The sequence below is a fragment of the Camelus dromedarius genome, chromosome 12 (assembly GCF_036321535.1).
Source record: "Camelus dromedarius isolate mCamDro1 chromosome 12, mCamDro1.pat, whole genome shotgun sequence".
Taxonomy (NCBI): domain Eukaryota; kingdom Metazoa; phylum Chordata; class Mammalia; order Artiodactyla; family Camelidae; genus Camelus; species Camelus dromedarius.
Window position 1 is genome coordinate 34,657,999 of NC_087447.1, and position 27,505 is coordinate 34,685,503.

The following is a 27,505-nucleotide window of genomic DNA, read 5'->3' on the forward strand; positions in this document are numbered from 1 at the left end:
TATGCGAGCCTTTTTTTAAAGAACCATAATTACATCCTGCTGAAACCTCCAAGGACCCTGCTAACTGCCTTTGTATTACAACATCCATTTCCCACTTAGGCAGGCTGGGCTCTGCTATTGAGATGTGCGTTGCAAGCTGTTTGCTCCTCCGGCACACTCTCAGCTAGAGTCTGCGCATGGTCAAGTCCTTCCATGTTCAAAGAAGCCAGACTTGGAGGAAGTAAGTGTTGTTGGGTGCTGTGTGCATGCGTCCCTATTTAAAGCATAACCAGGAATTTGGAGCTGAAAGGGGCCTTAGCATTAATCCAGGCCACGTCTCTCATTGTCAGGCGGTACCGGTGAAGACCAGAGAGGAAAGTGGTTCGTTCAATGTCACATAGCTCAAATCTGAAACAGTAGATGAGATAGTGATAAAAAGCATAGGCTCTGGGGTCAGACAAAACACGATGCTCTATCCCTTAATTATTGTGTGACTTTGAGCAAAGTACTTAACTTCCCTGAGCCTCAGGTCCTTTATTTATAAAATGGAAATGGTAATAGTGCCTGGGATGTACTCAAGGAATATTAGCTTCTAGTATCCTTTTCATCTTCACAAACATGACCTTATTTAATCCTCACAATAACCTTACAGGGAGAAAGGGCTGGGATTGCTAGCCCCACCATATAGGTGAGAAAATGGAGGCTCACAGGAGTGAAATGACCTTTCCAAGACCATACACCCCCCAGGTCCAGTTTCTGACAATCCTGCTGAAGTACCCGGGAGAGCTTGCTCCCATTCAATGTCCGCCCAGTTGTCTTGACTTCACCGAAAGATGAATAGGAAGGCCAGGAAGAAGCTTGCTTCTTTGCGTCTGCATGGGAGCAAAATAAGTGTGATTGCCACTCTGAGGACTTCGAATCCTGCAGGGGCCCTGGGTCTGGCTGGCTGTTCCCTGCCCTGGGGAAGGGAAGAAAGCAGCTGTATCTCTAACCCCACTACTGGATGATGATGGGGGCGTGTGGGTAGGTGGCGGAGGGGCCGTATGACTTCGGGATTCTACTGCATATTTTAAAGCTGACATCAGAATACTTGTCAGTGCTCCATCAGCCTGCCCTCCTGACCCCCAAATCTGGCCTTTGGGAAAAATCTAATTGCTTGCTCCAAGTGACATTGGAGCTGTGTGAGTAATAAAGTCACTTTGTGATTATATGCCCTAATGGAAGGAGGAATGCGTTGAATGAATGCACAAGTGAATGAATGAATGCGCACTAGGGTTATTGACACTCAGCTCTGGAGGGCAATACAGTGATGTCTCCATTAATGCATCTTCTGGGAACGCTGTCAGGATGTCAGCCAAGGACAGAGCCACAAGAAAGCTGCAGGGGCTATCTGAAATAAAGACCGAAAATATCAGCTTCTCTGCACCTCACTGTGGGAGGGTTTCTAGTCCTTAGGACCCGCAAAGATGGACATACAGCTCAGGCAATGGGTGGCTGTACAGAGGAAGCAGAGAAGTCTCTAATAGAAGATGGGCTGGAGGTGGGCCATCTTGTTTAACAGAGCCAGTAGAAAACTTTCTGGAAAAGCTTACCACCATGAGCACCACCCATCTCCTTCTCTCTGTTCATTTGCTCATTCATTCATTGCCTGAAGAGGTCTTGGAGACCTGCAATGTGCCAGACACAAGAGCAGAAATACAAAAATGGTAAGACTTGGCCTACATCCTTGAAAAGCTCATTGTCAAGTTGGGGAGACAGACAGGGGGACAGCTGTCCATGATGGAGTGTGAGACGTCCACCACAGAGGTCAGCTCCTGCGGCCCTGCAAGCACAGAGGAGGGGTCACCAGGACAGCCAGGAAGTGGTAATCAGAGGCGGTGACTCTTGATCAAAATCTTCAAAGAGGACAACAGTTAAGCACAACTGGTGGGGCTGTTGTTCTTGGCAGAGGGAATAGCACATGCAAATCCTTAGAGGCTGTGAGAAGATCCTGAGAAGTCAGGAAATGACAAATGGTGCTGTACAAAATGGACTGAGGGCCTGGGTCTGGTTCTGCCACTCTGGGTGTGACAACTCTGGGCCTTGGTTTCCTTGTCTGCCCAACAATGACTCTGGATTTAAAGACCCAGGTATCAAAGGGGAAATCTACCCAGACCTCAGAAACTGGCTCTAGATAGCACTTCATAGAGCACATGAAGTAAAGAGCTGACCCCACTCATTGTTGGAAGAGTCTAGCAGCTACTAAACTGCAGCTGTAAGAGTCTAGCTAGCTATCTGTGTAATATTTGGGAGGGATGGGATCGGGGAGGGGGTAGCAAAGAGCTGCCATGTATCGAGTTCTCTCTGTACTCGACAGTCTCACTGCTCCCTTTTCCAAAGGTGGGGGGAAATATCCCTGAAGAGTGCTATTCTCCTCATTTTATAGATGAGAAGCCGATAATCAGAGAGGAGAAATGATTTGCATCTGGTCCCATTGGAAGGTCTGGATCCAGGATTTCATCTGGGATCAGTTTCCAGATCCAGTTCTTCCCAGGACATCCCTCTGCCTCCCATCCACCACTGACGGCTCTGGCAGGCCCAATCCCAGGGACCTGAAGCCTTCCCTCCACTCAAATGCCTGGATTCTTGCCCGACTAGGGGCTCCTGGTTCCCCTCCTCTGCAAACTAGTCTCACAGAGAAAGCTGCAAAAGGACTGAGCAGGAAGAGGAGCCCTGGCTCCCCTACAAGTGATGGAGGCTGTCACAGCCCTCCCTCCTTCCATCCTCACGGAGGTTCAGATCTAAACGGGCTCCACAGAGGGTGCGTGGGGCGCAGCTGCTGCCTCTCCACGAGGCCAGCCCCAGGCTCTTAGGAGGCATCCTGACATCATGCCCACGGGTAACCCGATCCCTGATGACTGCTCCCTCCTGCGCCTGTGGGGCCCATCACTCCAGCACAGGGGCGAGGTCACCCCCCAGGGGAAGGGGCCAGGTGGGGCTCTTTTTAGTGGCTGCTGAAATAAGAGATAATTTTGGCTAGTGACATCTCCCACAGGACTTCCCCATTCCCAGAGCTCTTCCTAATTCTTCCTCTCTGGCTGCTTCTAGAATCAGACCTGCTTTCCCTTCACACTAAAAGAGCAAGGGTGGCTCTCCCTTTGGGCTTCTGTTCTGTGCTGTACTAGTTGGCCAAGAGCAGGAGTCTTAAAAGCACAAGGTCTGGCTGGGGTGTTTTTACTCTAGGAAAATAAACACTTGTGAATAAACCCTTTATTTAATCACTGACACATGGACTCTATAAAATGGGTCTAAGAACCAGCCAAACACTAAGTTTACTTAAATGTAATTCTGATAAAGCAGACAGAAGAGAAAGCACGATATTGGAAGCCTCCTTAAATCCCCTGGGTATTTATGGAGCACTTCTGTGACTTCAGCCCTAGGATCAACTCTGGAACACCAAACAGGAGACCCAGCCTCCACCCTCTAGCATCTTACACTCGAACTGGGGAACACAGCTCCTGTTAGTATCATGATCACTGTTCCTGGTCGGCATTTACTGAATAGTTACTGTCTACTGGGTACCTGCTAAATACTCGTATGATCTCATTTGATCCTCCTAAGACAACCAGGATAGAGCAGCTATTGTTTGCCCCTTTCAACAAAGAAGGGAGCTGAGGCACAGAGAGGTGAAGGGACTACCTGAAAGTCACAGACTGGGGATTGTCATCAGTTGACTCTACAATTTGTGCTCTCAACCCATGTGGGATCCAATGAAATAATGTATCAGGTAGGAAATAAAGTGAGAAAGACAGTTGGAAAAAGTCATAGAAGAAAGAACAAGAGAGAAGAGACAGGGAAGGTTTCAAGTGGACAGAAACGGGAGATAAATCTTGAAGGGCTGTGAGGGCTGGCTGGTTAGAGACAAGGGGAGATTAAGGTGAAGCTGGACAGGGTCCATGAGGATAGCCAGTCCAGTCTGACATGGCCCAGGTGCATGTGACTGTCTCTACATCCTCACGTCCATATGCATGCAACTTGGGCTCTAAACACACCCAAAAAACCACCTCAGATGAGATCATCATTTGCCGTTCATCCTTTCCCAAAGAGGGAGAGATGCCCTCAAAAGGAAGCTCAGATGCCCTTAACGATAAAATTTGGCCCAGAGACCTTTCCATGGAAGGTAGGAAAAAACAAAACTCAAAATACTGTGTGGGTAAACCTAGCTTCGCATAGTGAACAAATTCATGAAAAGTAACAACCGATCACAATTTTCTAAAGTTCTCTAAGGAAAAGAACTCCATGAAGACATCTTCTGTAAAGCAAACTACTATTTTATATGACGGGTTAAACAGGTTGTTAACTCCTGCACCTTGCAAAACAAGATGCCTGTGTGCAAATGCTGGTGTTGTTGCTGTTATGGTGGCGTCTGCCTGTTCCAGATCACTGTGCCGCCGGCAGTCTCACATTCTAATATGTGTTGACTGCCCACTGTGCTCTGGACGGCGGACGCTGTCAGGGACACAAAGAGGCCACAAGCTAATAGGAGCTGAAGACCCATTCTCACATAACTAGAATCAAAGTTGGAAGATGGACAAACAGGGCAACACTGGCTGCTTTCCGAAAACCAGCCAAGGAGGTTCAGTTGGCCCGAGGGGATGAAGTCTGGCCACACTTCTGAGAAATAAGTGGGCAGGCATCCCTCTGACAGGAATTGGGGTTCCCTTCGTGGGGAAGCAGTGATGGCGGAGTAGATAAAAGAACCAACTATGGTGTATATGATATCATGATATATTAGGAAATATATATTTAGTCTTTATCCCCAGTTCCTGACACAGAGTTTCTAAAACCCTTGGAATTTCCTAAGTGATAGGAGTGGCTGGTCTTTAGTTTTTCCTGAGTTTATGCTTATGAGATGACTCTTGATGGGGGCTTCAGGATGGGGGCTGGTTGCCAGAGGAACCAACTACAACTAGAGGATTGGAACTTTCAGCCCAGCTGACCTCACTACCCAACCTCCAGGGAGGGGAGAGGGGCTGGAGACTGACTTACTCAAAAATGGCCAATGATCTAAACAATCAAGCCTGCGTACTGGAGCCTCCATAAAAAACCCTGAACTAAGGGGTTCAGGGAGGTTCAGAGTTGGTGAATACAGTGAGGTGCTGGGAGGGTGGCATGCTCACAGAGGACAGTGAAGCTCCATGCTTCTATCCACATACCTTGACCTGTGTGTCTCTTCCATTTGGTTCTTGCACCCTTTATAATAAACCAGTAATAGTAAGCAAACTCTTTTCCTAAGTTCTGTGAGCCATTCTAGAAAACTTCAAGGAGGTGGTGGTGGGAACCTGTGACTTACAGATGGTTGGTCAGAAGTACAGGTGGTCTGGGCTTGCAATTAGCACCTGAACTGGGGGCAGTCTTGTGGGACTGAGCCCTTAACTTGTGGGATCTGACGCTAAACTCCAAATAGATAGTGTCAGAATTGATTGAACTGAATTGAATTAAAGGACACCCACCTGGTGTCGAAAAATTAGTCTGGGTGGAAAAAAATACAAACCACACATTTTGTGTCGGAAACATTCTGCAAAAATCACTGCAGTAGAGCCTCAGACATATCTCGATTTGAGTTTTGGTTTCCTCATGTATTGGGCTGGGAAACCTTGGAGGAAACTGTTCAACCTGAGTTTTCTCATCTGTAAAATGGGGATAATACCCACATCACCAGATTGTTGTGAAGTTTACAGAATGGTGTCTGGTATACAGAACATGCTCAAACATTAATTAATTGTTAAATAAATGAATAATAGCTAATACTTAGCACTTAATATGTGTAAGGTACTTGTCTAAGTGTAATTAAGTTGTTTAATGTTCAGCACAATATTTAGAAGGTAAATATTATTATTATCCCCATTTTACAGATTAGGAAACTGAGGCACAGAGACGATAACTAAGGTGCTGAAGGTCACATGTCAAGGAACTGGCAGATTTCAGTTTTAAACCCAGGTCTGACTACTGAGCCCACGTTCTACCTGCTCTGACGCTTTGTGCAGGGCTTGGCACATGGTGAGTGTTCAGTGATTGCTTGATGTTGTTACTGTTGTTGTCATGTTGCTACTTATATACAGGGCAGTGTTCCCCAAACTGAGGTCTGTGTACCCCTGTTGGTATGTTATTGGAGGTAGTACCACAATAAACTTTTTTAAAAGTTCATATCCAGGATTTTATTTTAATGAGTATTAGAAAGAAAAATAAGTAGCACATCAAACCCAGGATTTCATTGATATTAGCCTTGTGATAAGCCTAATTTTATAAGTGACTCAATTTAAAAACAGATACGGAGTAATATTAAGGCAGAAATCAGGTTAGTGGTATATTAACATCTGATAATGGTATCTGATGAAAAAGGGCACAGGCTTCGGAGTCACGCAGAGCTGGCTTCAAGACCCAGGTCTACTGCTTCCAGTTGCTGGAACCATGGGAAAGTTACTAACTTCTCTGAACCTTTATTTCTCCATCTGTAAAGTGGGAACAATAGCACTGCCTAAGATGATAGGGTACTAACATCCCTGCACCAGGGGACCTCAGCAGTCCCCAGTCCATCCCCACCCTCCAGGCTGCCCCCACTCCCCCATCTGTACTGCCCTCATTCATGTCTTTCTCCAGCTCCTCTACCTCATCCCCCCTAATCTAGCTGAGATCCACATCTCTGGGCATGATTGCGGGGCCCAGAGATTCTCCTCACAATCCAACTCTAGCATGCAAATTCCTTCTGCCTCCTCAGTTGTATTTATAATAAGATTTGGAGACTCCATAGGAATCCAAATAGGAAGATACTCCAGGGACATGGGCAGAAATTAGATTTTTTTCAGTTACCATAGGCAAAGGGCTTCATGTTGTTCTAATCATGCAAACTGCTTATTTGCCGTGTCCCCCTTTGCTGTCCTAGCTGGGCTGTGCCAGTGATTGATGGCCACAAGAGAAGAGAGCGCACACATCCAGGGCTCCTGTTTCCGAGCACTCTTGATCTCAATTGGCAGAGCGAGTTGGCTCCCTGGGCTTGGCGCAACGGTCTCTGGATGATGGAAGGCAGCCAGGGACAAAGACGCTTTACAGCTGGGAACTTTGCCCAGCCTTCCAACCAGAAGATTCCCCCCCTAAAGTTAGCCACATGCCAAATACTAGCAAAAGGCCATACCAAGGAGTCAAAAAACCTCACACCAGTCCAGTAGGAGCTGAGGCCCAAGGAAAAGACAGGACACCCAGTTGTAGCTGTCAGGTAATGAACTGAAATTGTAACCCAAGTCCTCTCAAGAATGTGACTTCTCCACGCACTTCTGCAGACAATGGATGGTGGTCCCAAAGTAGATCCACTAACACTTCAATTACAAAGTGCAACTTCTCATGGCTTAGCATGAGCTCAGAGGCAGGTAAAAGAAAGTTCACTTTTGATCAGCACCAGTGCAATACACCAGGTGCAGAGCTAGTTACTTCACATACATTGTCTCTTTTAATATAATCCTACAAGGTAGAAACTATTAGTATCCACGTTTTATAGATGAGGAAGTGGAACTCAGAGACATTAAGAAACTTCTCTCAAAATCAAAAGAACACCATACATTCTGAGGCAGAGATTCAAACCCAGTTTGTTCGAATTGCCAAAGTTCTTTCCACCTTACCATTTGGCTTCCTGTTTTCCGTTGTTGAAAGCTCCGTCTCCCCTGGTATATTCCAATTGTCAATTTGTGGAACCTCAGAAGATCTTTGTTTCAATATTCATTTAATGCCTGCTTGCTCCACTGGATGGTGAGTCTTGTGAAGGCAGGGACAATCCAGTGAGAAAGACAAACATTCAACAGATGATTTCATCCTTCCCTTGACCATCCACCCCAGAAAGTGTCTCCCCACTTCTATATCCTTTTCCCATCAAATTCTACCTAAAAGAATAGAGATGTCAATCACCGCCTGCCCATGCATGCCTCCTCCTGGAGTAATCTACCCTCAACCATGTACCATGTCACCCACCCCCACCGTGGCCATAGTTGATTGGCCCAGGAACACACCCATAACTCATGAGTGGCCAATCCAGAGGCTGATCTACCTCTCTGGATTTGCATCTGAGCTGGACAAGATAAGAGGAGCCAATCAGAGCATCTCATGACCCTGAACTAAGAAACACAAAGGGAAGTTCTCAGAGGGCAGTGATATTGAAAGAGATGGGGGTGATGGTTGGTGAAAGTGATGAGCGTCAGCCTTGAAGTTAAAAGAGAAAGAAACTATGAGGAGCAGTGGAGGAAGTATGCTGGGAAGAAGAGAAAGGAAGAGATGTACGGAGAGAGGCAGAGAAGGGACACAACAGCCAAGGAGGAACAAACAGCATCCAGAACCTGGAGTTGCCTTATTCCAGCCCTTCCTGAAGCCTGCTTCTCAATGTTTCTCTGGTTTCCTAAGTGCATGTGTCCTTTCCATTGACAACGAACTCCTTTTTTACTTAAGGGAACTTAGGTGAAACTCTTTGCAATTAAAAAAATTTTTTTTTCCTTCAACCCATTTCTGCAGAGCGCTGATTCTGGTGCTGATGGAGGTGGTCACTGGTTGATAGTAATTTTCAAACTTCAATCTATGTTAGAATCACTGGAATGCATAATTTTAAATGCAGGTTTATGGGCCCTAACCCCAGATATTCTAAGTTGGTGGGTCTGGACCAGACCTGTTTTTTCAGGTAATTCTGAGGCAAGTGCTCTAGAACTCAAATTTGAAAAACTCTGCATCAATTTTTTTTTTTTGGTAAATTGTCTTATGAAGTAAATATCACACATGATAAAACTGCTTTGCCCAGTAAAAGTCTATATGATTCCAGGATGTATTAGTCAGCTTTTGCTGCATAACAAACAAACCAAAATTTCGGGCACATACAAAACTAAGCATTTACTTCTCAAATGTACATCTCAGCTTTAGGTCTGTTCTGTGAGGCCTGGGATAGAACAGCAGCAGCTGGCTGAGATATGTTCTGGTCACTGAAGAAATCAGGAATTCCCAGAAGGGCAAGCAGAAACTATGTTTCTTATGACCCAGGCTTGGAACTGGCACATTGAACTTCTCTCCACATTTCAAGTAGGCCACTGGCCACATCCAACATCAGTAGAGTAGGAAACTACCTTCCTCTCACAAGAGTGTGGGCAGTGGGAGAAAGGACCATAATAATCTCAACTACAGCAAGGGTCAGGCAGCCTCATGGTGGTACCTTTGATTCAGGGTGGTCACTGGGTAGTACTAAGGATCACACCATCCTAATCGACACTCAAAGGACCAATCTTAATCAGCACCTTTCCGCACAGAGCTGTTTCTCTTGAATGCCAGGAACCAACTGAAAGAGTAACACCATAAACCTAGCACCACATGCCTTCTCTTCTGGATAAGAAGTGCCCAGGTGAACTCAAACACTTTTCATCAATGTCTCCATAATTTGTCTCCATTTCAGAACATTTCACAGGCTTCAAAAAGATACTTTCTGTCTTCTTGCTTCTCTTACTTGCTCTAATAATTTCTACCATTGTACTACAACATGTAAGGGCATAGTTTGCACTGATTTATCAATGGAGTAACCTTCCAGATTACCCATCACCACAAAACAATGGAAACTCAAAGGAAAAAGGCATAGCTCTGCCAGTGGGGGTCAGAAATAATGGATTCACAATTTAAAAATGGGTCTTCAAAGTTAAGAAACCCCACATACACAAAGATGTACAAATGCAGAACATTCAGCTTTAAGCAGTCTTTCCAGACACCGTTTCTTCCATCACAAAAGCAAGGACAATTAAAACCTTCTCCTTTCTAAGATGCTACTGCTCTATGTTACCAAGAGTCTAGCTCAGAAAGTCAGAGGACAAACCTGTGTCTGTCAGATTCTTTCATCACCCGGCTCTGCCCATTAAGAATGTTGATGCTCATTCATTCATTCAACAAGTATGTACTGATCATCTACTATGTGCCAAACAAGGTAGGATGTATTAGGAAAATAGAGATCAACATGAAACTGAATGATTACTGAAGAGAGACTTCCAGCAATTGATTACACGCAGGTTTAAACAAGTGAGAGGCACAAGATGTAAAAGCTACAATTCTTTGTTCTACTTTTTAGTTTTCATGAAGATTTTCCCATGTTGTTAAGGATTTTTGCTTATTGCATTTTTAATGATACCAGTGAAAAAAGAGAGAAATATTTTCAATTTAGAACCATGCACTCAAGGAAGCCTCTAGTGGACAATCCACCCTTGGTGGTGGTGGCGGGGGGAGAGTTGCTGAAGGAACCTCACTCATCTACCTAAGAAGCTAACAAAAATCTAGACTGTGAATGTAAAGGCACCACATTCCCACGTGCCCCGATTGGCACCTCTGTGACAGCTTCACAAGAGACCAAGGATGTAGGATCCTGCTAGCTGTAATCAAGGTGTTGATGCTTGTCCTTCAAGTCCCAACGTGAACCCTAGAGGTTCAAGGGAGCGTGGATGCAGGAAACTGACAAGGCTTTGAGTAACCTTGTCTGTACTTCCTTGGCTTAGTTAAGGGAGAAGTCCACACATGCCCCTAAGTGTATTTCTCCACCTTCCTCTCCGACACATACAGTTACACAACTCTGGCTCCTTCCCCAAATGACCCCTGGTTCCCACATCAGGAACCACTCTGATCCAGCTCCATTAGCTACTGGACCCAATCCCAACCCTTGCCTCTGCTTCCTCAAATGAACTGGGAATGCAGATGCAAGACTTCAGATGTCCCCTCTTCTCGGAAGAGGCTGCATTATAAAAACATCCACTCCTGCTCTGCCAGCCACGTCTCCTCTCATGTCTCTCCCCAACCCCCACACTCCTCTCTTTCTAATTATCCCAAAGAGAAGGAAGATGAAAAATTAATGCCCTGAGGATGAGAGTCAGAGATGTCATTATTTTGATTCAAACTGCAGGCATGGAAGAATCTGACCTAAGCTTTAGGAGCAAAGTAACCTAGGACAAGATTAGGAAAATCTTGATTAATTGGAACTCACCTCTAGGTCACCAGAATTTTTTTCCTTGGTGCTGAGATTTTAGGGGATGCCACAAAGTGCCAAAAATGAAAGTCATAAAACATACTCAAGCAAAATGCAACTTGTGGGGTTTGGGGTGAGGGTGTTGGAGTCACACAAAAGGTTTAGTTAGCTTAATCCTTACACCCCCGAGTCCTATAAATTGTAAATTAATGTGAAGGACGATGAGGTCAAGGAAGTTCCTACAGGATTTTGACACAAAGGAAGACTTGGTTGTTTGCATCAACAGCACTTCTAAAGCAGGAAAGCAGACTTTCTTTGAGGAAGATGTGCAGTAACAAAAGTTTAGAAGTAATTGTACATGATATTCAGTTAACTGGAAAAGTAAACTCAAATAAACTAAAAATCATCACACATCTCCCCCACTCTCAATTTTATTCCCCAAATATGCCACTTAGAGGGTTTTGCTAAACAAGGAAAGGCAAACAGGGTAAGCATTATAATAGATATCATTTAATACTTCATTGTGTGCTAAGTCCCATGTTAAATCCTTCCACTGCATTATACCTCATAATCCTCACCAAAGATTTTATTATTATCATCCTAATTTTCAAGATGAAGCAGAGCCTAGAAAGGATAAATGAACAATCCATGTACTAAAGCCCCAAAGTTATGTTCTTAACAATTTTACCTAGTTTAAGAAAGGAATGAATGGTGAAACAGTACAGGCCAACAGGAGAAGTTCAAGTTCTCTAAAGAATTCTCTAAAGAAATCAGGTAAGTAAAAGGCTTGAACAAATATGCCAGCCCTACACTGGATACCTACATAGGATGCCAGCTGGAGAGTTGGCACTGCTTACTCCCTCTAATCTCAGTCCTCCTTTGTGCTGAGGACTCAGTAATTTGGTTCCTGGAAGCCAGCTGGGACAGAGCTGGAAAGCCAAAGTCAATCCATTTTACTTATTTCAGAGCTATCCTCATGCAATTTATGTGTATCTTGCAAATAAATGGGGAGAGGCCATCTGTGAGGTGCCTGAATTATTGTTCAACTTCTATAAATAAAAAATAACCCAACTTTTTTTCCAGTATCTTTAAAGTCGGGTCCAAGAAATGCCAAGATTTCTTTCCCATTGAAAGTTAAACTAAAATAACAAAACATCAGCATTTGTCTCTGCTGACTGAGGAAGGCAGTTTTATTCCCTAGTAAGTGACCTAGACTGCAGGAGAAGAGGACGAGACATCTTCACCCTCACCCAGTTGTTCACACATTGTGTGACGTTGGGCAGGTCACTTCACCTGTCCCTGCCTCATTCACTTCATCTACCAAGTGGAGACAGTGTTAACTGCTCTATTATGACCAGTGTAGGAGATCACAGGGCATCCAGGGTATGTTAGACAGTCATGACCCAATGCACCACTGGGCTGTTAGACACCATTCTACCAGACACGGTGGGGAGGCTCTGAGCTTGGAGACTCCTGGGATTCATGCCACCTGGGACATGAGTCCACCATATCCAGCTGCTGGCCAGTTTCTATTCCTCATATTCTATTCCTTGTCTCTGTGCCCATTTCCACCTTCCCTTTGTCTTAGCCCTGGAATAGCATCACCAAATACATCACTACTGTGGTCTCCTAACTGGTCTCTCTGATTCCAGGCTCCCTCACCTGCACTGCCCCCCTCATCTCTTCCTATCCACCTCAATTTATTCCAGAATCTTCCCAACCACGATTTCCAGGTAATTCTCCAATTCTGATGGCTCCAGCAGTTTCTCAATACCTAACAGGACAAAATCCCAACTGTTCCCATGGGCTGTCCAATTTCTCCATTCTCTGTTCTCATCCTTTTCAGGCATGTATTTTCTCAACAAATATTTGCTAAACACCTACCAGGCATCAGGCAGGGGGTTGGATGCTGGGGAACTGACCTTGTGTCTGCTCTCTGGGAGCTTACAGTCTAGGTTGTTGTAGGTAAAAGGTCTTAAGCCAACCCTCTCTCTCTCTCTCTCTCTCTCTCTCTCTCTCTCTCTCTCTCTCTGCCACTGTATTAATCTGCCAGGGCCATCATAGCAAAATATCATGGACTGGGCGGCTTAAACAACAAACATTTATTTTCTCACAGTTCTGAAGGCTTGAAGTCTAAGATCAAGGTGTCAGCAGATACGGTTTCTCCTGAGGCTCCTCTCAGGCCGCCTTCTGGCTATGTCCTCATATGGCCTTTCTTCTGTGCACACACATCCCTGGTGTCTCCTCCTCTTCTAAGTACACCAGTCCTATCAGATTAGAGTCCCACCCTTATGACCTCATTTAACCTTAATTATCTCCTTGATAATGGGCCTGACTCTAAACACAGTCACATTCTGATATACATGGGGGTTTAGGGCTTTAACATGTGAACTGGGGGCAGGGGACACAATTAAGGCCACCCTGTGAGATGCTATGGCTGGCTAGCATACAGTAGGGACTCAATAAACAAAATTGGAATGAATGAATGAATAAATGGGACTGATCTTGTGCTATCTCACAGTCTCTGCATTGAAATGGAAGCAGAGCATTGGCCTGGCCCCCTTGCTATCCTCTCTCCCACTCTACCTGAACAGGGCCCCAAAACTGACTGAATTGAGTTGCATCTGGTACAGTCTCTTTCCATTCTTTAATGACATGTGAAATGTGCTGTAGAATTCCTCAGTGTCCATCCACTGAGCATCTGGCTAATACCCGCTCCAGTCGTGCCAGGAAGACAGGTGAATCATCCAGGCAGGGAGCTGTCAGGAGGCAGATCAACCTGTAACTGTGGCTACCTTTGGCTACAAAGGGGCAGTAATGCACATGAGCGCAGGTGGAAGAGCAGGCATCTCAGCTCATCTGGAAAGAGTTCAGGGAGCTGGGGTTGGAGCTACATCTTTCCCTGACATGTGAGCATCCATCCTTCCAGAGCTTAACCACACTGTCAGCATCTCAGAGCTCAGATCACTAAGAGGAGAATTCCTCTAAAGAAGCTCAGCCTCACCACAGCCAGGTAACTCTGATTTGAGGAATGAGATGGACATAGTTCCCAGATGAATAAACAACTGTAAGATGTCACAAAAGCCAATCCCGCCAAGGAGGATGTATGCACAAAAGTGTGCATATATGTTTATGTGTATCCATGAAGATACAGGTGCACAACTAAAAGGAAGTTGGAAAAAAACTATTTTTAGAGCAAAATCCAGTTGAAAAAGTTCAGAGATATAATCCTAAGGTGAGGTGAAATTACAACGAGGTGCTGGAGTCTAGCAAAGAAAATAAGTTGTGGAATCTTGGAGAAATCCCTTAATCACAGCTTTTGTATCTGTAGAATAGGTTAATAATACCTACATCAAGGGCTCGGGGGAGATATAAATGAGATAAAATGAATGCCTAGTATACTCTCCGGCACATGGCAGCTGTTCAGTATGTTGGTTACTTTCCCAATCCTTGGCCTATTTCCTAACCCCTCTGAAGGATTCACTAATTTTAGTCATGTGTGCTTAGAAAAATTACCTTAAAATATGTGTGTCTTGTTTTCCTTCTTTGTCCTAAAAGAAATAACTATTTTTCTTTCACTGATGCAAACCAAGTGAAAGAGCACTTTGGCCGTGAGAAGCATCAGAAGGTGTCATAGCCTCAAGGTGCTCCATCCAAAGGGCCGAAAGACCTCTCCAGCCACCAAGGTACCAAAACTTGGCAACATTTTAGATTCATTCCTCTCTGTCAGTCTAAGGACTAGCCTAGTCACTAACCCAAATTCTTTGCTCCATTCTTCAAAATATCGCTTCAATATGCCCCTTCTTTCTACTTCACTCAACCAGATCCAATCCAGCCTCCCTAATAAAATGTATTCAATCACTGCAGAGAACCCCTAACCATCTCCTTGAACCCTGTATCTCTCTCCTTGCGCTGAGTGGACAACATATTACACCAGTCATTTTGCAAGATCAGATTCAGCTGCAGGACCACAGACAGAGAGGGATCTCAAAGCAACAATTAACATTCATTCATTCATTCAACTAATATTTACCAGTGCCTACTGTGTCAGGGAATGAGGAGAGGGACAAGACCAGCTCCTTCAATGAGCCAGCACTCTGATACAGGTGTGACATGTGGGAAAACATTTGGGCCATGAGGAGAATGCAGTGACCTGCTACCCCAGCTGCACTGGAACAAGGTATTAGAACAGGAGGAGGATGCCTTCTTCATGGAGGATGGGTGAGGGGTCTTGAGGTGAATACACGGACATGATGCAGAAACAAAGACCCAAATGCGAGGGGGAATGTGAGGGTTGTTCATGGAACAGAAATCAGAGTTTGGCGAGAAGAGAAGATCTGGATAAGAGAGAATGGAAGACTCTAATCATCACAGCAATTCCCACTTACTGATTATTTACCATGTTCCAGGACCATGGTAAGCATCTTATAAGCTATGAATAAATGCCACTGAAAAAACAGCTCAGGGAGGTTACAGAACTCTTCCAGAGGTGAAGCTGAGGTCCACAAGACTCCAGTGAGATTTGAGCTTTGACCCATTATGCCCTAGAAGTTGGGCACAGACGCTGTGCCAGACGCTGGGGAGGGTGTCGTCTTCTGAGGACACTGCAGGAAATCACGGAATAGGATGACAGCAGGAAGACTCCAAGAAGAGTAGTCTGGCCAGGAGTGGAGGATAGTCTAAAGGAGAAATGGAAAAAGAGATCCAGCCGGGAGGCTACACAACCAGTCAAGCAAGAGTTCCTAGACTTGAATCGAGAGCGGCAGCAGCGAAACCGGAAAGAAGACAGCTGCCAGATACACTGTGACACAGGACCAGCAGGGCTGATGATGGGATGAAAAGGCAGTGGACTTGAGGGCTGGGAGAGAAGGTCACACGATTCTGAGCTGCAACCACAGGTGATGGGGAAGTCGGGGATGCCCCTAATACCAATGAAGAGGAGAGGCAAATATGATAGTATCTTCCCCTTTGTAGGGCAGCCTTTAACAATCCAGAGCAGTTCGGCCAACCCTGGAAATTTTAATTACACAAAGCCCAAATTCACCCTCTCCAAAGTCATTTGAAAAAACTGTCTCCAGGAGGCTTTCATGCTGAGAAGCTGACAGCTAGGAGAATATTCCAACTAACCCATCTTTGTTGCCACCCAGTCATCAAGTATCTTAAAAACCCCTGAACAATTCTTACTTTACAGTGTTCATCCTCTGTGGGAAAGCTCTGTCTGTGAAGGACAAACTTCTAAAGAGGAGTAAAGAAAAATCAATCAAAAAGTCATTCCCTTGACTGATCAGTAGTTATCTGTCAGGGAAATTTTACTTCTCCCATCTATGCTAGTTAAGTGGGTTCTTACAGCCCCAAACAATACTTATCTCGCTGAATTTCTCTCCGTGGCAATTTGCAGCCCTGTGCCTCACTGGATTTTTCCTGACTTCAGCACAGAATTTGAATTTGACAAGTGCTAGGAATACACGGGGAGCTACTGTCCATATGTGGCACCAAGGTAAGTCTCCAAAGGGAGAGTTCTGAATGGCAGCCCTCCCTGCTGCAGGGTGAGTGGGCACGTTCACATGTGACATTAGCTGTCCCATTTTCCCAAAGCCAGCTGCTTCTCATCAGTGAGGTCTCCACTCAAAGGGCACTCCCCGAGGTCATCCCTTACATCCAGCTACAACTCACCCTCTTGAGGGCAAGAAATAGTCTATATCCTGATCTGCGTGGTGGCTGCACAGGTGTATAAGAGGTTAAAAAAAAAATCATCGAGCTGTAAATTTAAGAAGGACTTTACTGAATGTAAGTTACACCTCAATTAAAAGGAAATTAAAAATTATTATAAGTATGAAATGCGCCCCTCCTGAGCCCATGACACTATCCAGCCCTATTCATTTTCTTTAGCACATAGGCCATTGTCTGCAAAAAGATGACGTTAACTATTTGCATATTTACTGTTGAGAGAGGCACTGTCCAACACTGTAGCCAACTAGTCATGAGTCTATTTAAGTTTAAATTTATTTAAACTACATGGCCCCATTTCAAGTGCTCCATGGCCAGATATAACTAGTGGCTACTGACATTTACGTGCACAAATGGAAATACTTGCATCCTTGAAGAAAGTTGTACTGGACAGTGCTGGTCTAGAATATAAGCTTCAGGAAGAAAGAGATTTTGTCTGTCTAGTTGATACCTAGCTCCAAGAATAGCACTTGGCTCATGGAAGGCAGGTCATAAATACTTGTTGAATAGGTGAACAAAGGAATTTTATAATAACAAAAAAAGATCACAGAGCAAAAGCCAAAACTTGGAAACATCCTAACTGTACCTCTATAACGGATTCATTAATTTTTGGCACTTTCTGTAGCAGAACTCTCTCTAGTCATTAAAAGGTATGAGGTAGGTGTATATGTAATGACAGACGGATATCCACACTATATTAAGTGAAAAAACAAGGTTCTTAAAAACACATACAGTGTGGAAAACAGTATGGAGGTTCCTTAAAAAACTAAAAATAGAGTTACCATATGATTCAGCAATCCCACTCCTGGGCATATATTGGGAGAAAACTCCAATTCAAAAAGATACATGCACCCCAATGTTCACAGCAGCACTATTTACAATCCCCAAGACATGGAAGCAACCTACATGTCCATCAACAGATGAATGCACAAAGAAGATGCAGTATACACACACACACACACACACACACACACACACACACACACACACACAATGGACTATTACTTGGTCATAAAAGAATGAAATAATGCCAATTGCAGCAACATGGATGGACCTAGAGATCATCATACTAAGTGAAGTAAGCCAGACAAATATCATATCACTTTTATGTGGAATCTAAAAAATGACACAAATGAACTTATTCACAATACAGAAACAGACTCACAGACATAGAAAAAACTTACAGTTACCAAAGGGGAGTGGGGAAGAGATAAATTAGCAACCTGGGATTAAAAGATACACACTACTATATATAAAATAGATAAATAACAAGGACCTGCTGTATAGCACAGGGAACTATATTCAATATTTTATAATAACTTATAATTGAAAAGAATATATACATATAACTGAATCACCTTGCTGTACACCTGAAACAGTGTAAATCAAGTATACGTCAATTAAAAAATATGTACAGTGTGGTTTCATTTTATTAAGAAACACAAACCAAGAATAGTCAGGAATGCTGTATACCAAACTGTCAATAGCAGTTACTGCTGGATAGAATTAAAGAGAAGAGGAATTTATACTCAAAAGCTTCTGTTCTGTTTGAATGTGTTTACTTGAGTATTTTTTTTAAAGATTTAAAACAAAAATCACACGCAACCTTGTCATAACAAAAGGAAAATAAGAAATCCCACGTTGCAAACTGTCCCAGGAATATATAAAACATTTCTTAAGTAATTACCAAGTGCCAAATTCCTTACCAGCTTTACTTCAATTAATCTTAACAAGATCCCTGTAATTAAATACTATTGTCCTCTGTTGAAAATGTAGAATCTAATAATCCGAGGATTTAAGTAGCTTTCCTGGGGTCACACAGCTAACACAGAGAGCAACTGGCATTTGAACTCAGCTCTCTGGTCCCACAGTTCATAGCATTCTTCACCACAGAAAGCACTGGCAAGTACCCGCAAAGAGCCAGTTCCCAGAGGAGCCCTCAACACGCCAGTCCATCTGTATGAAAACCAAGAAAAGGGCCAAGTTACTACGCGGTGCATGAAACCTACCAAACCTTAGCCTAAATGGCTTTTGCTGCTCGGGACGGTAGGAAATATGAAGCCGGCCACTCTCCCTTTGCCTTGTCTCTCAGCCCCCCAACAACTGCCCTTCCCTGAATTACACACACACACACACACACACACAGCAATACAAAACAAGAATCTGACGCCAGTGAACGCATGGTAACTTAAGCGTGCTGGTGGAGACTTCCCAGCTCCCCAGCAGATGCCTCGATTGTGCCTTTGTTAGATTTTCAGCCAATCCCCCCTTAAGAGGAGTTTTCAGCTCACCCGAGATATCAGAGCCAAAACACTGCAGAGTCGCCTTTCAGCTCCGTGGACAAGACATTCCAGGCTGCGTGCCGGGAGAGGCTTGTTTAGCTCCACACTTGACACAAATGGGGTGTGTGTTTACCCACAAACACACACAGGCGCACACCAACAAAGGCTGCTGCTGCCAACAGAAGCTGCTGCAGTGGGGTATTTCTAGAAGCCCCTGAACTGTACTTGAGCAATATGGAACTGTATCACAGTGCCTATCAGAAAAAGCAATCTAATTCCTCCTAAGCGAAGTTTCCACCACTGCCCGGAAAATTCAGTAGGAAATGAAATGTAATACTCTATTAAGCCTTATTTTGCCAGCACAAGTGAGAGCTCACTCAAGCACAGAGAGTCATTAAAATGGATCTTACATATATCATTATAAATTTAATAATCGCCATGACGGCTAGAGTTCAACTTAAAATGAATGTCAGCTGAGCATGACCAATTGATGTTACCCCAGCTGCCGCAGAGCCTCACTTGGGGTTATATTCTCCTTCCAGAGGCTCCACAGTACATGGGGACCCAACACAGCCAGAGCCAAGAACAGATGGGAGATGCAGACATCCACACCTAGCCAAGGAGAGGCAGTCATAATTGCATATTATCTCGGTGTACCAGCCCAATTAAAATTTTCTACAGTGTCAGAGGTCCCAAATGTTCCTCCACTAAGTGTCTGGATACCAAACTTGGCTCACACTTAGTAAAATGCAGTCAATCCCAGGATCTATTCACAACAATTATCGGTTTTCCTCATCTTTCTCAGAAAGCTCCAGCAGAAATAGGAGCAGACGGGTCTAGTAGGTTAGACACTGAATAAATCAAACATCACAACAAATTTCACTTATCTAGACGCCTAAGACAGTGGGCGTTCTTGCTGCATTATAGTGAGTGCAGTTTTAGGAGTGGAAACTTTTTTTAGAAAAGGAGTCAAGAGCTGTGTTTTTAAAATGTTGTTTGTTTCCATTTATTTTTATTTTTTGAAACTCAGAGCAAAACTCTATACAAGATCCTTTTCACACATACACAGACACAGCCATGGAAAATTACACGGAGGAGTTGTAAGGCTAGTTTTTACCTCCAGGGGTATTTGAGCCTCAGAGGAGAGAGAATACTCCACTCCATGTGGACAGAATACCAGAAGTTTTTTGACCATCCACAACATTTCAAAGGAAGTATCAGAAATTATTTTCAGATTAACACAGACTCTGGCTTTGCTTGAGCGGCACTTAACCCCTGCCACCCCCTGGCCCCAGCAATTCCCCTGGGGGCGAGCAAACACAGCTTCAACTTTTCTGGACAACCAGCCACTCCACGCTACTCTTGAATGTGTCTGGCTTTTGAAGACAAGTTGAACTTTAACTGGTAGACACAGGTCCTGGATGACTGCGGCTTTCAGACCGATGACAGCAAATGACCTACACTCAACGGGCCTTTTTAAATGGCTGTGACATCCTCACAGATGGGGCCAAAGAGCAGAGGAGAATATGTTTTTGATCCATAAACACAAGAGCCAGCAAACCACAAGGAGAATAACTCAAACGAAAGCCTTGCTGTCAAGAGTACCATTTCCAAAGGGTGCTAATAGAATGTGAATCCCAAAGAGGGTTCAGTACAAATAAGCTCGTATTTGACTTAGAGAACACCAACACTTTGTCACCTCCCTGAGCTAATAAGGCTTACAAATCTTTGCCTTTTGACTTCCAGCATTGACTTTTCCCCCTTCTTTCTCTCTCCCCTTGCCCACCAGCAAGTCAAGCCTTCAAGTCCAGCACTAAGACCTGGCAAATCAGGAGCCACCACGCCGCCTCCTTAACCAGAGAAAGACAAACGAGCATCTTCAGTGACAACCACCGCATGCTGACGACCACCTGGGTGCACTGACGCATCCTTAGCAATTCCGGCACCATCAGCCAAACAACAAAGTTCTCACTTACCCTCTTTTGATCTTCCAGTCCATGGGTAACCAGTTTTCTCTTCTGCTGTTGGCTGAACTCAGAAACCGATTCCATTTCCCAGGAACAAAATCCCCTCTCTCCTTCAGCGATGCGTCCAAATCCACAGAGGAATAAAATAACCCAGGCAAAAGTGATGCATACACGTGGCCAGACACGGTTCCTGCCAGCTGAGGAAATCCACGCTACCTTTTCAAAGGTCTTCCTGACTTCCTAAAATCCACTCGGGAACCCCCCTCGCCATCACTGCCTTAGCAATGAGAGCGGCTGCTGCCGGCATCATGAGAGCTGGGACTTGGGGTTTTACTTCAGTTCCAAGACTGGCTTCCTGAGAGCCCAGAGGACAGATTTGGGCAGAGATGAGTCCATATCCTGGGGCATGTGCCACATCACTGCCCCAGAAATCCTTTCCCTCACTGTCTCCTTGGCACCGATAATTTATACGTCAATAACAATGTAAATGGGCATTTAATCCACCGAGTTGATAGCATCCACATCCCTCTCCGGCAGCCCCTGACTCCCATAAATCACCACGAAGCTGCTCACGAAGCCGCCCCTCACAGTTCCTGCGAGCATTCATCGCCACGGCTGCTGCCCTCCTGGGCTGTCATCTTCCTCCACGGAGTAAGACCCATACCTGAGGAGAAAATGTTCAACAGTCAGATTTGCCTTGAGTGGAAAAGGACAGGTTTGGGCTTCCTTGCCCACCATCTGGAGCCCACACCTAGCAGCAGCCAGCGATCTTCCTCCCAGCCTCTCTGTCCTCCGAGCACATCCATGGACAAGCACCTGGGGGGGCCACATGGGCTCCCCACTCCTGCTGGGAAGAGACACACAGAGGACACTGTTCTTGAAATGTGCACGACGGAGACAGAAATGAGTTCTCTCTCGAATCTATGTGGGGTGCATCACCATCATCATAGGAATAAGGCACCCAGGTAAGATAAGACAGGGAAGCAATGGTCTGTGAAGCAAACAGGCATCAACACCCCACCCCCAATTACAGCTGCAGAGGTAGCGTGTGGCAGGCGAGACAGCAGGGTCCACTGGGGAAGTGAAAGAGCAGCCTAGATCATCTGAGGGCTGAAAGGCGACTGTGCAGCAGAGCCAAGCCGCACTGCCTGCCTCAGAACCTGCAGGCAGAGAAGGCACCCAGTCACCTCCGGGCTGACGTCACAGAAGCTTGGAAGGACAGGGAGGGAGGAGAGAGGAGGGACCTCTGCACCAAAGAGAACATTTTGCACGGGATGCACCCTTCCGAGGGGTGGGAACATACTAGAGAATCCCCATGAAGATGCACCAATAAATAATTATGAATGCCTTTCCCTATAGCACCAGCACTGCTGGGAAAGAAAGAAAAAAAGGGGGGGAAGCTCTTTATTAAAAGGCACTAGTCTCTTGCCAGCGTTTCTAATCAACGCACTAGCCATTCTACAATTCTGGCTGTGCCAGCCTCCGGGAGAGCTGTGGCCAGATCCGGCCGCAGCGGGCATCAAACAGAAGCCCTCAGACCCTCCCTTGCAGCTGTCCTGACCGGTGGCTACTTTGGAATGAGGCCGAAGCCATTCCCTATCACAAAAGGCTTCCGCACGGCTCAATGCCAAAGCAGGTTAAAAGGCGGACAAGAGACTTAGCCACGAAGGGCTGCAGAGGAGGAGGAGAATATTTGAAAGGTTGGAGGCTTGTCCTACATCACATGAAACACTCGGCCAGAGAGGATTTCTCCAAGTGAATTCCCAAGTCACAGATGTGCTGACTTTGGCAAGAGTCACGAGAGCAGTGTCCAGAAGACAGGCATCTTGTATATCCATAGGTGGTGGACTTAAGAGGCAGCATCCGTGAAGCCCTCTGCTGGCCCAGGAAAGAGCTGAACTTCCAGAGAAAGCTCTCTAGTTACCCACCGCCACCATCTCCATAGCCACTTCAAGGGATCCCTGGCAAAGGTGAAACCTCTCAGATCCATGCTTCTTAGCTCCAGATAAAAAACAAACAAACTCTGGCAAACTAGCTCCAAGGATTACCTCTTTTCTGAATTTAAACTGAGACCTCAAACTAGAGGACTCTGACAGATTCAGGTTTGAATCTCACCTCTGCAACTTAACTCACTGTGTGACCTTGAGCAAGGAACTTAACCTCTCTGAGCCTCGGTGTTCTCATCTATAAAATGGGGATAATGAGCACATAGGCGTGGAAAGGTCAAGATCACCTGCTGACACGGAGTAAGTGATCAAAAGTTAACAACTGCTAACATGTATTGAATGTGTACTATATGCCAGGTGCTGATTACTGCTTTACCTATTCATTCAATCAACAAATTTCTGTCAAGGACTTGCTAAGTGTCAGTTATCTCGCTCCAATTAGGAATTGTTAGCCTCGTGTTAGAGATGAGACAACTGATGATGAGGAAGGTCAAGTAACTTGCCTAAAGTCACACAGCTTAGAAGTTATGGGGCTAGATTTGAATCCACGTTTGAATTGAAAGTCTTTGCTCATATTCATGCCTCTCTGGCAGGATCACTGTTATCTGGCTTTTCACAAGCAGCCTGTGTCCAGAGTCCACACTTCATTTAGCTCCTGGCTCTCCTCATGAATAAAAATCAAAGAAAAAAAGCCAGTGCCAAAAGGGTCTCCCACTTGGAAGGGCCTTCTCCAGAGGGGCCGCTTCGTTCTCAGCTCCGAGATGTCTCATTTCTGAGAACAGCTCTGCCCTCTGCACCAGGCCCTAGCTCTCTCCTGGGTGAGACCCTGTCACATCCCATCATGCCAGCCGGTGCACACGCCCCAAGTGCACATGGGGACAGACGTTCTCGCCACAGAAATACCTCCCTATCAGTGGGGAGTGGCAGGATGCTCAGCACCTCCTGCAAGCCCTTTGTTTTCCCCGGGAGTCAGTCTCCACCAGTTCTGGGGCTGTCACTGTCCTTATGCTAGAGCCAGGGCAGGGAGGGGGTACCCAAGAAAGGGGAGAAGCAAGGATGCCGCTCTCGGTTTCCTGACTGGGAAGAGTGGACTTCATGAGAGCAAATCCTGATGTAAAGGCTCTGATTGCTCCCTGTCCTAAGAAATCTCAGGAAGTTTAAAACATATTTGAATTTTTTTAAAAAAAGCTGAAAGGAAGGACTAACAATATTTTCTAGGTTGTTGAGAAGTCAGTATGTTTGCTGGATGGACCCCTAAATGTACCAACCTATCAGCAGCTACTCTCTGTGCCTTAAGTCAGCCAGGAGCAGTGAAGGGAAATGGGAGGAAAAAGACTGGACTAGACTGGACCATAAGAGGGGTGGAGGAGCATTGTAGGCAAGCCCCAGCTCCTCCTTAAAGTCCAGAAGACAAGTTCATCCACACTGAAGACATCCTGAATATACCACTCCAGCTTCCTCCTGCTTAGTCAAACAGTCTTCAAAAGCCTTTAACTCCCCAACCCACATATGCCCAAATCCTTCCTGCCTCCTGGGCAATTCCCAGGAAAAACAATTTTAAAGATTGGTTTGGAGGCACAGCCCAGGACATGGGGAGCCAGGCAAAGGTCTAGCCTCAGATGTATAGACAACCTTTGGAGAGATCCCTTCCTGTGATAAAACTCCATTCCCTGGTAAATGTCAATTTGGGATTCCAAGTGGCAGATAAGCCACAGGCCACCCCTTTCCAGGTATAATCCTTCTGCCTGGGTGTTGGAATTGTGAACCCATTGTATCCATTTTGGTGAAACATCTTTCTTAAATTCTCCAAAATTCTTAAAACTGGGCAACGCCCCTGTGACCTTCTGCTTACTCCTCTTGTTTTTTCCAGCTGTTCCTGCCGGGAGGTGGCTCCAAGACTGGGAAAACGGATTTTAAACCTGGATTAAAGATTAGGCCGGGTGCGAAAGGGCAACCTGACCTGTTTCATTTTATAACTGGAGTTAAGCTTTTGAAACAAGGGTGCACATCCGTCTTTGGAATGGTCTAATTAACACTCACCACCAACACAGCATTTTTAATTAGTCTTCGGTGCCAATAGGGGAAATGAGGAGCTTCTTGGAAATCAAGCCTTTCGTTAATCAATCAATAAATAAGTTACATAAGATGTAAGAAAGAGGCATGGTGGTTTCCAGGCTGGGTTTTTTATTTGGGGGCTTTTTTTGCTCCCAAAGGGAGCCCGCCGAGCCGGCCACTTCTGCTAAGCCGCCGGGGAGGGCTGACCCAGCAGCCAACCCCGGCGCCTTTATTTGCGCGCGGCGAGGGAGCAGAGCGTGCTCCCGCCTCTTCCCCGAAGAAAGAATCACACACAAAAATAAGTCACTAGGGCCCCAGCTGGGCGGCGCGGGCTGCTGCTGCTGCCGCCGCCTCTGGGATCCCTTTGCCGGCAAGAAAGGAGCCGGCTCAGCGGAGCGCACACCCGGGAGGCGCCGTGGCTCTCGGCGCTTGGGCGCCCCCTCCTCGCCCCGCCGCCCTCGCCCCGCCGCCCGCAGCTACTTAGAGCGTGGGAGAGAGCGCCAGGGAAACCGGAGGCCCGGCCTAGCTGCCCCGAGGTCTGATCCACCCACCCACACACAAACACACACAGATACGGAGAGACGCAGACACAGACTGACACACGCATAGTAGACATTCGCAGAGGTCCATACACACACGCAGACTTACACACACACACATCTCTACAGAAGCTCAGATCACACAAGAGGATTCACACCCACCCAGAGAGGAACACGCACAGACAGGTACCAGACCTACATTCAGAGACAGAGGTGTCTATTAAACAGAAGCACAGACAGAAAACACACACATACTCACAAACAGACAAGCACACAGAGAAAAGAGGCACACACAAAAACCGAAAATACATGGAGACGCTGACAGAAGGATCCACAAACAGCGATACTCACACACAAGCACCCGGAGAGGGCGTTCCAGACACCCACGCCAACAGCAAACACAGAGGAGCCCAGACGTTAGGATACACCCAGAGATCCAATCACGTAGCAGGGGAATCACGCATAGAGACACACAAACAGAAGATATTAGAAACACAAGAACACGCACAACAAGATACACCTAGCCTCAGACACGAACACCCAGAGGGACACACACCCACTCTGCATGGGGGCATGGGCAGCGTAGCGAGGGGCCTGGGAAAGTGCGCCCCGGACCTGGCAGAACCGCCTCGGAGTACTGCGCCGCGCGCCCCAGCCGGCATCTGCCTGAGAAGACTTTCCCAGCGCATCTCTGAACAAGGGCCCGTCGGCCGTCGGCGTGCGTCGGTCGCTGTGCGTCCGCCCGCCGGGTCTATATGCTGCGGCCACCCGTCCAAGGTGGCCCCCGCCGTCAGGCAGAGTCCCTGAGAGGAGGTGTGGCCCCCGTTCTGGTCCGTGAGGGGCCACCCCTCTCCCCGCTGGCAGTCCCCGCCCTGCCCAGCCCCGGGAGCCCAGCACAGCGCATCCCCAAGTCCTCTTCTCCCTGCTCGTCCCGTTGCGCGGCAAACTTTCCCCTGGTCGGTCCAGGCGCTAAGCAGCCCGGCCCGGCCCGGCACAGGGGGCGCAGTGCGGGGAGCTCCTACCTGCGCCCACGCGGCTTCGCGGAGCCGCCGCCTCCAGCCGGTCTCTCACAGCGCTCCGGCCCGCGCTCCTCAGCCGCGGCCGCGGCGGCTGCAACCGCTCCTTGCCCTCGCGTTACCCGGGAAACCGCCTCCTCCTCTCTCCTGCCAACCAACCAGCACCGTTCACATGGCGCCTCACAACCAATGGGCGACCTCGCCATTCTGGTCCCCTTCCAGGGTCCCGAACCCCTTCCCAGGCTAAAGGACCGGACAGGGAGGCACGGGTGTCTCTAGAGCGTCTGCTACTAGAAGGCGGGGCCCCGGGGACCAGAGAGAGTTGTCTGGTCTCTCCGTTGATACCATTTTTCTGCAGGACAGATGTACCTGAAGACCCGCATTTCTGGAGAACCTGAGTCGGAAAATGCCCCAGGACACCTACTTCAGCCTTCCACTAAAACCAAAAATCCTTTGGACAGGGAGCTGTCCAGCCTTGAACCTCTCTCCCAATGGAGCGCAGGCAATCTCTCAAGGCAATGCTTAGCGCCTTCTCTCTTGCAGAGCTCTAACAGGCAGCAGGTTCTTTCTAACACAGAACTGATCCTGCCTCCAGATCAAGACCCATTTCTGCCTTCTTGAGCACACAGAACAAGGCTCCCCAGCTAACAGTCAGGCCTCCAGAAACTAGAAGGCCACACATCCTATTCCCTAGGTGACCCTCCTTCAGAAGGTTCCTCATTCATCTTCTGCCTTCCTCGGGGACCATTTTGAAATTGGAGAGGCTTGTGCTCAGCTTTATCCCTCTACCCCTTTCAGGTGTCACTCTGGAATACAAGTATCCCTGTGGGAGGAATCGCAGGATCCCAGCACTATTTGCAAATAAGACCTGAACTGGTGAAAACAAACATTTACTCATCTCTTAAATTGAGGTCACTTCCCCAAACATGGAGTAAAAAGGGAGACAGACATGCCTGGAGAGACAGTAGGGTAGACACTTCAGTGTCCAAAGACCT

General features: G+C 46.4%; 1 protein-coding gene across 2 annotated transcripts in view; it reads right to left on the reverse strand.

Moving 5' to 3' along the window:
- Window positions 1-26,555, reverse strand: part of NAV2 (neuron navigator 2) — a 690,497-nt gene extending 663,942 nt beyond the window's left edge. The window contains exons 1-2 of one of the 2 annotated variants that reach the window (XM_064492508.1): window positions 26,517-26,555; window positions 20,964-21,618 (exon numbers count right to left, since the gene is read on the reverse strand). In XM_064492508.1, coding sequence (XP_064348578.1) covers window positions 20,964-21,038 — 75 coding nt within the window. In that variant the 5' untranslated portion in view covers window positions 21,039-21,618; window positions 26,517-26,555. Of the gene's footprint in view, window positions 1-20,963; window positions 21,696-26,516 lie in introns of those variants that run through there. The other variant, XM_064492507.1, reaches the window with a different exon arrangement.
- Window positions 26,556-27,505: the final 950 nt, after the last annotated feature.